Genomic DNA, 13,905 nt, shown 5'->3' on the forward strand with positions numbered 1-13,905 from the left:
TATAATACTGCCCCTATGTACAAGAATATAACTACTATAATACTGCCCCTATGTACAAGAATATAACTACTATAATACTGCTCCTATGTACAAGAATATAACTACTATAATACTGCCCCTATGTACAAGAATATAACTACTATAATACTGCTCCTATGTACAAGAATATAACTACTATAATACTGCTACTAAATAAAAGAATATAACTACTATAATACTGCCCCTATGTACAAGAATATAACTACTATAATACTGCCCCCTATGTACAAGAATATAACTACTATAATACTGCCCCCTATGTACAAGAATATAACTACTATAATACTGCTATGTACAAGTATATAACTACTATAATACTGCCCCTATGTACAAGAATATAACTACTATAATACTGCCCCCTATGTACAAGAATATAACTACTATAATACTGCCCCCTATGTACAAGAATATAACTACTATAATACTGCCCCTATGTACAAGAATATAACTACTATAATAGTGCCCCTATGTAGAAGAATATAACTAGTATAATACTGCCCCTATGTACAAGAATATAACTACTATAATACTGCCCCTATGTACAAGAATATAACTACTATAATACTGCCCCCTATGTACAAGAATATAACTACTATAATACTGCCCCTATGTGCAAGAATTTAATTACTATAATACTGCTCCTATGTGCAAGAATATAACTACTTTAATACTGCCCCTATGTACAAGAATATAACTACTATAATAGTGCCCCTATGTAGAAGAATATAACTACTATAATACTGCCCCTATGTACAAGAATATAACTACTATAATACTGCCCCTATGTACAAGAATATAACTACTATAATACTTCCCCTATGTACAAGAATATAATTACTATAATACTGCCCCCTATGTAGAAGAATATAACTACTATAATACTGCACCTATGTGCAAGAATTTAATTACTATAAAACTGCTCCTATGTACAAGAATTTAACTACTATAATAGTGCCCCTATGTAGAAGAATATAACTTATAATACTGCTCCTATGTTCAAGAATATAACTACTATAATACGGCCCCTATGTACAAGAATATAACTACTATAATACTGCCCCTATGTACAAGAATATAACTACTATAATACTGCCCCTATGTACAAGAATATAACTACTATAATACTGCTCCTATGTACAAGAATATAACTACTATAATACTGCACCTATGTACAAGAATATAACTACTATAATACTGCTCCTATGTACAAGAATATAACTACTATAATACTGCTCCTATATACAAGAATATAACTACTATAATACTGCCCCTATGTACAAGAATATAACTACTATAATACTGCCCCCTATGTACAAGAATATATTTGCTATAATACTGCCCCTATGTACAAGAATATAACTACTATAATACTGCCCCTATGTACAAGAATATAACTACTATAATACTGCTCCTATGTACAAGAATATAACTACTATAATACTGCTCCTATGTACAAGAATATAACTACTATAATACTGCCCCTATGTACAAGAATATAACTACTATAATACTGCCCCTATGTACAAGTATATAGCTAATATAATGCTGCTCCTATGTACAAGAATATAACTACTATAATACTTCCCCTATGTACAAGAATATAACTACTATAATACGGCCCCTATGTACAAGAATATAACTACTATAATACTGCCCCTATGTACAAGAATATAACTACTATAATACTGCCCCTGTGTACAAGAATAACTACTATAATACTGCCCCTATGTACAAGAATATAACTACTATAATACTGCCCCTGTGTACAAGAATAACTACTATAATACTTCCCCTATGTTCAAGAATATAACTACTATAATACGGCCCCTATGTACAAGAATATAACTACTATAATACTGCCCCTATGTACAAGAATATAACTACTATAATACTGCTCCTATGTACAAGAATATAACTACTATAATACTGCCCCTATGTACAAGAATATAACTACTATAATACTGCTCCTATGTACAAGAATATAACTACTATAATACTGCTCCTATATACAAGAATATAACTACTATAATACTGCCCCTGTGTACAAGAATATAACTACTATAATACTGCCCCTATGTACAAGAATATAACTACTATAATACTGCCCCTGTGTACAAGAATATAACTACTATAATACTGCCCCCTATGTACAAGAATATAACTACTATAATACTGCCCCTATGTACAAGAATATAACTACTATAATACTGCTCCTATGTACAAGAATATAACTACTATAATACTGCTCCTATATAAGAATATAACTACTATAATACTGCCCCTATGTACAAGAATATAACTACTATAATACTGCCCCTATGTACAAGAATATAACTACTATAATACTGCTCCTATGTACAAGAATATAACTACTATAATACTGCTCCTATATACAAGAATATAACTACTATAATACTGCTGCTATGTACAAGAATATAACTACTATAATACTGCCCCTATGTACAAGAATATAACTACTATAATACTGCCCTTATGTACAAGAATATAACTACTATAATACTTCCCCTATGTATAAGAAGATGATTACTATAATACTGCCCCTATGTACAAGAATATAACTACTATAATACTTCCCCTATGTACAAGAATATAACTACTATAATACTTCCCCTATGTACAAGAATATAACTACTATAATACTGCCCCCTATGTACAAGAATATAACTACTTTAATACTGCCCCTATGTACAAGAATATAACTACTATAATACTTCCCCTATGTTCAAGAATATAACTACTATAATACTGCCCCCTATGTACAAGAATATAACTACTATAATACTGCCCCTATGTACAAGAATATAACTACTATAATACTGCCCCTATGTACAAGAATATAACTACTATAATACTGCCCCTATGTACAAGAATATAACTACTATAATACTGCCCCTGTGTACAAGAATAACTACTATAATACTGCCCCTATGTACAAGAATATAACTACTATAATACTGCCCCTGTGTACAAGAATAACTACTATAATACTTCCCCTATGTTCAAGAATATAACTACTATAATACGGCCCCTATGTACAAGAATATAACTACTATAATACTGCCCCTATGTACAAGAATATAACTACTATAATACTGCCCCTATGTACAAGAATATAACTACTATAATACTGCTCCTATGTACAAGAATATAACTACTATAATACTGCTCCTATATACAAGAATATTACTACTATAATACTGCCCCTGTGTACAAGAATATAACTACTATAATACTGCCCCTATGTACAAGAATATAACTACTATAATACTGCCCCTGTGTACAAGAATATAACTACTATAATACTGCCCCCTATGTACAAGAATATAACTACTATAATACTGCCCCTATGTGCAAGAATTTAATTACTATAATACTGCTCCTATGTGCAAGAATATAACTACTTTAATACTGCCCCTATGTACAAGAATATAACTACTATAATAGTGCCCCTATGTAGAAGAATATAACTACTATAATACTGCCCCTATGTACAAGAATATAACTACTATAATACTGCCCCTATGTACAAGAATATAACTACTATAATACTGCCCCTATGTACAAGAATATAATTACTATAATACTGCCCCCTATGTAGAAGAATATAACTACTATAATACTGCACCTATGTGCAAGAATTTAATTACTATAATACTGCTCCTATGTACAAGAATTTAACTACTATAATAGTGCCCCTATGTAGAAGAATATAACTTATAATACTGCTCCTATGTTCAAGAATATAACTACTATAATACTGCCCCTATGTACAAGAATATAACTACTATAATACTGCCCCTATGTACAAGAATATAACTACTATAATACTGCCCCTATGTACAAGAATATAACTACTATAATACTGCTCCTATGTACAAGAATATAACTACTATAATACTGCACCTATGTACAAGAATATAACTACTATAATACTGCTCCTATGTACAAGAATATAACTACTATAATACTGCTCCTATATACAAGAATATAACTACTATAATACTGCCCCTATGTACAAGAATGTAACTACTATAATACTGCCCCCTATGTACAAGAATATATTTGCTATAATACTGCCCCTATGTACAAGAATATAACTACTATAATACTGCCCCTATGTACAAGAATATAACTACTATAATACTGCTCCTATGTACAAGAATATAACTACTATAATACTGCTCCTATGTACAAGAATATAACTACTATAATACTGCCCCTATGTACAAGAATATAACTACTATAATACTGCCCCTATGTACAAGAATATAGCTAATATAATGCTGCTCCTATGTACAAGAATATAACTACTATAATACTTCCCCTATGTACAAGAATATAACTACTATGATACGGCCCCTATGTACAAGAATATAACTACTATAATATTGCCCCTATGTACAAGAATATAACTACTATAATACTGCCCCTATGTACAAGAATATAACTACTATAATACTGCTCCTATGTACAAGAATATAACTACTATAATACTGACCCTATGTACAAGAATATAACTACTATAATACTTCCCCTATGTTCAAGAATATAACTACTATAATACTGCCCCTATGTACAAGAATATAACTACTATAATACTTCCCCTATGTTCAAGAATATAACTACTATAATACGGCCCCTATGTACAAGAATATAACTACTATAATACGGCCCCTATGTACAAGAATATAACTACTATAATATTGCCCCTATGTACAAGAATATAACTACTATAATACTGCCCCTGTGTACAAGAATAACTACTATAATACTGCCCCTATGTACAAGAATATAACTACTATAATACTGCCCCTGTGTACAAGAATAACTACTATAATACTTCCCCTATGTTCAAGAATATAACTACTATAATAGGGCCCCTATGTACAAGAATATAACTACTATAATACTGCCCCTATGTACAAGAATATAACTACTATAATACTGCTCCTATGTACAAGAATATAACTACTATAATACTGCCCCTATGTACAAGAATATAACTACTATAATACTGCTCCTATGTACAAGAATATAACTACTATAATACTGCTCCTATATACAAGAATATAACTACTATAATACTGCCCCTGTGTACAAGAATATAACTACTATAATACTGCCCCTATGTACAAGAATATAACTACTATAATACTGCCCCTGTGTACAAGAATATAACTACTATAATACTGCCCCCTATGTACAAGAATATAACTACTATAATACTGCCCCTATGTACAAGAATATAACTACTATAATACTGCTCCTATGTACAAGAATATAACTACTATAATACTGCTCCTATATAAGAATATAACTACTATAATACTGCCCCTATGTACAAGAATATAACTACTATAATACTGCCCCTATGTACAAGAATATAACTACTATAATACTGCTCCTATGTACAAGAATATAACTACTATAATACTGCTCCTATATACAAGAATATAACTACTATAATACTGCCGCTATGTACAAGAATATAACTACTATAATACTGCCTCTATGTACAAGAATATAACTACTATAATACTGCCCTTATGTACAAGAATATAACTACTATAATACTTCCCCTATGTATAAGAAGATGATTACTATAATACTGCCCCTATGTACAAGAATATAACTACTATAATACTTCCCCTATGTACAAGAATATAACTACTATAATACTTCCCCTATGTACAAGAATATAACTACTATAATACTGCCCCCTATGTACAAGAATATAACTACTTTAATACTGCCCCTATGTACAAGAATATAACTACTATAATACTTCCCCTATGTTCAAGAATATAACTACTATAATACTGCTCCTATGTACAAGAATATAACTACTATAATACTGCTCCTATATACAAGAATATAACTACTATAATACTGCCGCTATGTACAAGAATATAACTACTATAATACTGCCCCTATGTACAAGAATATAACTACTATAATACTGCCCTTATGTACAAGAATATAACTACTATAATACTTCCCCTATGTATAAGAAGATAACTACTATAATACTGCCCCTATGTACAAGAATATAACTACTATAATACTTCCCCTATGTACAAGAATATAACTACTATAATACTTCCCCTATGTACAAGAATATAACTACTATAATACTGCCGCTATGTACAAGAATATAACTACTATAATACTGCCCCTATGTACAAGAATATAACTACTATAATACTTCCCCTATGTATAAGAAGATAACTACTATAATACTGCCCCTATGTACAAGAATATAACTACTTTAATACTGCCCCTATGTACAAGAATATAACTACTATAATACTTCCCCTATGTTCAAGAATATAACTACTATAATACTGCTCCTATGTACAAGAATATAACTACTATAATACTGCTCCTATATACAAGAATATAACTACTATAATACTGCCGCTATGTACAAGAATATAACTACTATAATACTGCCCCTATGTACAAGAATATAACTACTATAATACTGCCCTTATGTACAAGAATATAACTACTATAATACTTCCCCTATGTATAAGAAGATAACTACTATGATACTGCCCCTATGTACAAGAATATAACTACTATAATACTTCCCCTATGTACAAGAATATAACTACTATAATACTTCCCCTATGTACAAAAATATAACTACTATAATACTGCCGCTATGTACAAGAATATAACTACTATAATACTGCTCCTATGTACAAGAATATAACTACTATAATACTGCCCCTATGTACAAGAATATAACTACTATAATACTTCCCCTATGTACAAGAATATAACTACTATAATACTTCCCCTATGTATAAGAATATAACTACTATAATACTGCCCCTATGTACAAGAATATAACTACTATAATACTGCCCCCTATGTACAAGAATATAACTACTATAATACTGCCCTTATGTACATGACTATAACTGGTACTTTTCTGTGTCCAGTCCCCGACCTCCGTGCAGTTAGGTTGTGAGTGGAGTATTAAGTATCTATAGTGGATTAAGGCCCTTGTGTCTGTCCGTGGGCAGCGCGGTGCGGTGAGTGTGCGCAGATGCTGATCATTATGGCGGTAGCGTGACAAGTCTTTGGATAATATTGGGTTGCTTTGAACTGCAGACAAATCTGGGATAGGACCTGTCAGACCAGATTCACTGCAGTCCGTCTTATGTAACAGAGGAACAGGCAGATCTGATCTCGGGGCTTCTTGCGAGATACCACTTGGGGATGGCCTGGCCGCCATGTGTTCTGCACAGTGAGTTACGTGTTTTTTTCGGCTGCACCTGGTCAGGATTTCAAAGCAACAGTTTGATTTAGATTTTTTATGTGTTTTTTGGGGATTATTTAAAGGAGAATATCTGTAAAAATGTGACTTGTCAGAAATCATTATTCTTTATAGAGACCTCATAGATTGGTCTCCTAGGTCAGCGCTGGGCAGCGGTCAGGCTCCCACTACAGGTGACTACTCTGGATCTCATTGCTGTCGATGGAACCTGGGTGGTCACCGATGAGGTAGAACTGCTGCAGGGGAAGATCGGAAACGATAAAGGTTAATTTTATGGAAGGGTAGACATTGGGATTTTCAAGAAACGACGGCTTTAAAAAATGTAATAGATGCCTTGAGGCCGGAGAGTGCAAGTTGTAATTCATCATCGTGTTCATGATTTCATCTTGCTGTCAGTGAATGGAAACCTGACCCATACTGCTAGTAATGCTAAATCAGCTGCAGGCAAGAATTATCTAACAGAAAAGGAAATAGTGCTGAGTGATACATTGTATCAATCCCGGCAGCTGTGGAAGCAGGAGATGGCTGCTGTGGAAGTGGGAGATGGCAGCTGTGGAAGCAGGAGATGGCAGTAGTGGAAGCAGGAGATGGTAGTAGTGGAAGCAGGAGGTGCCAGCTGTGGAAGCAGGAGATGGCAGTAGTGGAAGCAGGAGGTGCCAGCTGTGGAAGCAGGAGATGGCAGTAGTGGAAGCAGGAGATGGCAGCTGTGGAAGCAGGAGGTGGCAGCTGTGGAAGCGGGAGGTGGCAGCTGTGGAAGCAGGAGATGGCAGTAGTGGAAGCAGGAGGTGCCAGCTGTGGAAGCAGGAGATGGCAGTAGTGGAAGCAGGAGATGGCAGTAGTGGAAGCAGGAGATGGCAGCTGTGGAAGCAGGAGGTGGCAGCTGTGGAAGCGGGAGGTGGCAGCTGTGGAAGCAGGAGATGGCAGTAGTGGAAGCAGGAGGTGCCAGCTGTGGAAGCAGGAGATGGCAGTAGTGGAAGCAGGAGATGGCAGTAGTGGAAGCAGGAGATGGCAGCTGTGGAAGCAGGAGATGGCAGCTGTGGAAGCAGGAGTTGATAGCAGTGGAAGCAGGAGATGGCAGCTGTGGAAGCAGGAGATCGCAGGTATGGAAGCAGGAGATGATTCTGTTTACTCTTTTTATGTAAATAAAACCATTTTATTCACTGACAGCAGAGATTTTGAAACTGTGCGGAAGTTGTACAACTTTTCTTTACGCCATTCCATCTCATCATCATATATGTTAAGGTCATTTATGTTGAATATATCGGCCTTAAAGGGGAGGTCCACTTTTGCATACTTGCGGGATTCCACCACATGCTGGACTGCAATGTAGATCCACTCAAAAGGTGACATTTTTCGAGGATTTCTAAGATTTTTGGAGGCTTTAATTTGAGATTGCAGCACAATCTAAAAAGTGGAACTCCCCTTTTAGAAACTGTTATTTCTTTGGATTCACCGCCGTTTATACTGTTCGGTAAGATCTAAACTTTTGTTTCTTTCAACAGGTGTGAAATAGGTCAAAATGAGTGGTCTTGGGGACAGTTTAATCGACCCTGCTAGCCAGGAGCGCAAGAGGAAAGCCTCGCCATGTGACATCATGCAAAAGTGAGTAGTCACCCGCGCCCGGTACAACGTCACTCTCCCTACAGCGGCACGGCGCTCATGACCGATGCGTGGAGAAAGGCTGCGCTCACCGTGACCTATACAGTAAGCGTCCGTGCCATGCTTCATTAGCTACAAGTGTGTGAGAGGCCCAGGGTGGCGGGCAGCTGCTCCGCTCCCAGGGCACAAACATCACACGGACCATATGGCCGCCGCCGCCGCCTCCTCCTGGAACGATGGTAATCTGGTTTCCGCAGAATCAGACCATTTCTTTATTCCCTGGAAGTGACGGATGACATCCGATTCCGTACATAAGCGCCAATCACAGCCGCGTCCCTTCCGGCAAAATGTCTGCCAATCAAGAATGTAGAAAAAACAATGCCATATGGTCCAAAGACCACGGTCCCCCTAGATTTGTATGAATGTCAACGGCTGAAATTTTTTTTTATTTCTTGCTGAAAAATGACAAATAAGGTATTATCTTAGCATGCTCAGGTCCTAACCGAATGTCCTCAGCGTACTTGAATAAGATGTTTGAGTCCCCGTGGCTGCATGTCTCGTGGCTGTCAGACAATCCCTGCATGTGTGGTGTCAGTGGAACAGCTGCGGGGACTCGAATAGATTCAAGTTACGCCGAAGACACTCGGTTAGAACTCGAGCATGCTCAGATAACACCTTATCCCAGCACGTTCGCTCATCACTAGTCACAATCCAAGACTAAACCTTATGGACCCATCTGTCAATCCGTGTGGTCCATTAAGGTCAGCCTTTATTTGCTTACGTTTATTCTTTTGTAAAGTTTTTTTGTTTTTCTGATACTTTATTTCTGTGCGCACGTAACTTTTTATTCTTTTTATCCTTGTTTTTTTTCTTTGTATTTTTTTTTTCCACAGTTTGATTGATCGATTTTCTTACTGTATTTGTTTTATTTACGGTAGTTTTTTTTTTTTTTTTTTCTATAGAAGCGTAAACATTACCTTAGTTTGCTTATGTTTTGTATTTTGTTTACCGTACTTTATTTCTATAAATTTGTAACCTTTTTTTTTTCGGGACTGAAGTCGTTACAGTACCCCCCCCCCCTTTACGCCCCTCCTCCTAACGCTGGTGAGAAACCGTCTCATAATGCGAGGAGCATCAATATTCTCCTGGGGTTCCCATGATCTCTCCTCGGGACCGAAACCCTTCCATTCAATCAAAAACAGAGTTTTTCCTTTAACAGTCTTCATAGCCAATATATCCCGTACCTCAAAGGTGTTATCCGAGCTACAAGGTTGGGAGGTTTGGGAAGGCGCAGAGTGGAAGTGGTTAAATACTGCCGGTTTGAGGAGAGATACATGGAAGGTATTGGGAATCTTTAGTGAGGCGGGTAATCTCAATTTGTAGGCCACGTCGTTGATGCGACTTAAGACCTCAAAGGGACCGATGTAACGTGGACCTAACTTGTAGGAGGGAATTTTCAACCGGATATGACGAGAAGCTAACCAAACCTTATCCCCAGGGCGATACGGAGGAGCGTCTAGCCGTCTTTTGTCGGCATACCGCTTCATTCTGAGGCTGGCACTCTCAAGAGCTACTTTGGTCTCCCTCCAAATCTGAGAGAAGTCTGCAGACAAGGAGTCCGCTGCCGGCACACGGGTAGGGGAGGTAGGGGACACGGGAAGGGGAATGTCGGGGTGTTGACCAAAAACCACAAAAAAGGGAGATTTGGAGGAGGCTTCACCAGGATGATTGTTGTAGGCGAATTCCGCCCAAGGAAGAAGAGAGACCCAATCGTCCTGATGAGCATTGGAAAAATGCCGAAGATAAGATGTTAATGCCTGGTTGACTCGCTCGACTTGACCATTCGACTGGGGGTGATAAGCTGAGGAGAAATCCAACGTTATCTTCAGCAATTCGCAGAGAGCTCGCCAAAAACGGGAGGTAAACTGGACCCCTCGATCCGAGACAATATGCTGAGGAAATCCATGGAGGCGAAAAACGTGAAGCAGAAAGATCTTCGCCAACTCGGGAGCAGTAGGCAGACCAGGCAGAGCGATGAAGTGGGCCATTTTGGAAAATCGATCCACGACCACCAATATCACCGTACATCCAGAAGAGGGAGGCAAGTCGGTGACGAAATCCATAGCAATATGAGTCCATGGGTTGGCCGGTACTGGTAACGGATGTAGGAGTCCCGAGGGAGGGTGCTGAGGAACCTTGTGTTCCGGGTGCAAGAAGGGCAGGAGGCGAAGAAATCTTGGACATCCTTGCGAAGCGAAGGCCACCAGTAATGGTGGGAGACAAGCGAGAGAGTCTTCTTAACTCCAGCATGTCCAGAAAATTTTGATGAGTGACTCCAGAGAAGAAACTTTAGTCTATCTCCACTCCGAACAAAGGTCTTACCGGATGGTGGAGAAACCAGGCTTAATGGGGCCATGGTGAGGATCTTGGCAGGGTCGATGAGATGGGCTGGTCCCTCCTCCTTGTCGACAGGCAGGAATGACCGTGATAGAGCATCCGCCTTGATGTTCTTATCCCCGGGTCGGAAGTGGAGTTCGAAGTCAAACCGTTCGAAAAACAGTGACCATCTGGCTTGCCGTGGGTTGAGCCTTTGGGCGGACTTGAAGGTAGGCCAAATTTTTGTGATCCGTAAAAATGATGAACGGATGGAGGGCACCCTCGAGGAGATGGCGCCATTCTTCAAGAGCCATTTTTATGGCCAAGAGTTCTCTATCTCCAACGCCATAATTACGTTCGGGAGCGGAGAAAGCCTTAGAAAAGAATCCGCAGGTGAGAGCGCGGCCAGAGGAGGATTTCTGCAGAAGAACTGCTCCGGCTCCCACCGAGGATGCGTCGACCTCGAGGATGAATGGCCTGTTGGCATCTGGGCGATGGAATACAGGAGACTTGGCAAACCTTGCTTCAGGGCCTCAAAGGCAGCTTCTGCATCAGAGGGCCAGTGATTAGGATCGGCTCCTTTGCGGACAAGAGCCGAGATGGGTTTAGTCAAAGAAGAAAAATGAGGGATAAATTGCCTGAAATAATTGGCAAAACCCAAAAACCGCTGAATTGCCTTAACTCCGAGGGGACATGGCCAATTGAGAACTGCCGAGACTTTCTCAGGATCCATCTCTAACCCCGAGTTCGAGACGACGTAACCAAGAAAAGGCAATGAAGTTTGCTCAAAGAGGCATTTCTCCAACTTGGCAAAAAGGTGTTTCTCTCTGAGATGGCGATGTGTGGCCAGATCAGGGGAGAAGACTAAGATGTCGTCCAGGTAGACTATGACACAGGAGTAGAGGAGATCTCGAAAGACATCATTAACGAGTTCCTGGAATACTGCAGGTGCGTTGCAGAGCCCAAAGGGCATAACCAAATACTCGTAGTGCCGATCCCGCGTGTTAAACGCAGTCTTCCACTCGTCCTCAGAGCGTATGCGAACCAGATTATAGGCCCCTCGTAGATCAAGCTTAGTAAACACACGTGCTCCCTTCAAGCGATCAAAAAGCTAAGCGATGAGTGGCAGCGGATATTTATTCTTCACCGTGATACGATTCAGGCCACGATAATCGATGCACGTGTGCAGGGATCCATCTTTCTTTTTTACGAAAAAGAAGCCTGCTCCCGCAGGGGACGAAGACTTCCGAATAAAGCCTCTGGCCAGGTTGTCTTGGATCATAGAATCATAGAATCGTAGAGTTGGAAGGGACCTCCTGGGCCATCTGGTCCAACCCCCTGCTCAAAGCAGGATTCGCTAAATCATCCCAGTCAGATGTCTGTCCAGCCTCTGTTTGAAGACTTCCATTGAAGGAGAACTCACCACTTCTTGTGGCAGCTTGTTCCACTCATTGATCACTCTAACTGTCAAAAAGTTTTTTCTAATATCTAATCTGTGTCTCCTCCCATTCATTTTCATCCCATTGCTTCTAGTCTTTCCTTGTGCAAATGAGAATAAAGTTGATCCTTCTACAATGTGACAGCCCTTTAGATATTTGTAGACAGCTATTAAGTCTCCTCTCAGTCTTCTCTTTTGCAAACTAAACAATCCCAAATCCTGCAACCTTTCCTCATAAGACAGGGTTTGCAGTCCGGTCACCATTCTGGTTGCTCTTTTCTGAACTTGCTCCAGTTTGTTGATGTCTTTTTTAAAATGTGGTGCCCAAAACTGGACACAATATTCCAGATGAGGTCTGACCAAAGAGGAGTAGAGGGAAATAATGACTTCACGTGATCTAGACTGTATGCTTCTCTTAATACATCCTAGAATTGCATTTGCCTTTTTTGCTGCTGCATCACACTGTTGACTCATATTCAGTCTGTGATCTATTAGTATACCCAAGTCTTTTTCACATGTGCTGTTGCTTAGGCCTATTCCTCCCATTCTGTATATGCTTTTTTCATTTTTATTGCCCAGATGTAGTACTTTGCATTTTTCCCTGTTAAAAACCATTCTGTTAGTTGCTGCCCACTTCTCCAGTTTATTTAAATCTTTTTGAATCCGCTCTCTCTCTTCTCTAGTATTAGCTATCCCTCCTAGCTTTGTGTCATCAGCAAATTTAATCAGTTTACCCTCAATTCCTTCATCTAAATCGTTGATAAAGATGTTGAACAATACAGGGCCCAGGACAGGCCCTGTGGTACCCCACTTGAGACATTCTTCCAACTGGATGTGCAGCCATTTACGACCACTCTTTGGGTCCGATCACTAAGCCAGTTATGAATCCACCTAACAGTTGCCTTGTCCATTCCATACTTAGTCATTTTTTCAATAAGGATTGTATGAGATACTTTGTCAAATGCTTTGCTGAAGTCAAGATATACTATATCTACAGCATTTCCTTGATCCACCCAATCAGTCATTCCATCATAGAAGGAAATTAAGTTAGTCTGACATGACTTATTAGTTAGAAACCCATGCTGACTTTGTTTAATCACTTCATTCTTATCCAGGTATTGACATACGTGTTGTTTAATAATTT

At 38.6% G+C, this 13,905-nt stretch overlaps 1 protein-coding gene across 7 annotated transcripts in view; it reads left to right on the forward strand.

The window, feature by feature from the left end:
- NCOA1 (nuclear receptor coactivator 1) overlaps nt 1–13,905 on the forward strand; it is a 581,329-nt gene that overhangs the window by 399,524 nt on the left and 167,900 nt on the right. For all 7 annotated transcript variants that reach the window (XM_073561908.1, XM_073561912.1, XM_073561913.1 and 4 more), the window contains one exon: nt 8,851–8,950. In XM_073561908.1, the coding sequence (XP_073418009.1) occupies nt 8,868–8,950 (83 nt within the window). In that variant the 5' untranslated portion in view covers nt 8,851–8,867. The remainder of the gene's footprint in view (nt 1–8,850; nt 8,951–13,905) is intronic.

The sequence above is a fragment of the Dendrobates tinctorius genome, unplaced genomic scaffold (genome assembly GCF_039654945.1).
Source record: "Dendrobates tinctorius isolate UK_male_01 unplaced genomic scaffold, ASM3965494v1 ptg000332l, whole genome shotgun sequence".
Classification (NCBI taxonomy): Eukaryota; Metazoa; Chordata; class Amphibia; order Anura; family Dendrobatidae; genus Dendrobates; species Dendrobates tinctorius.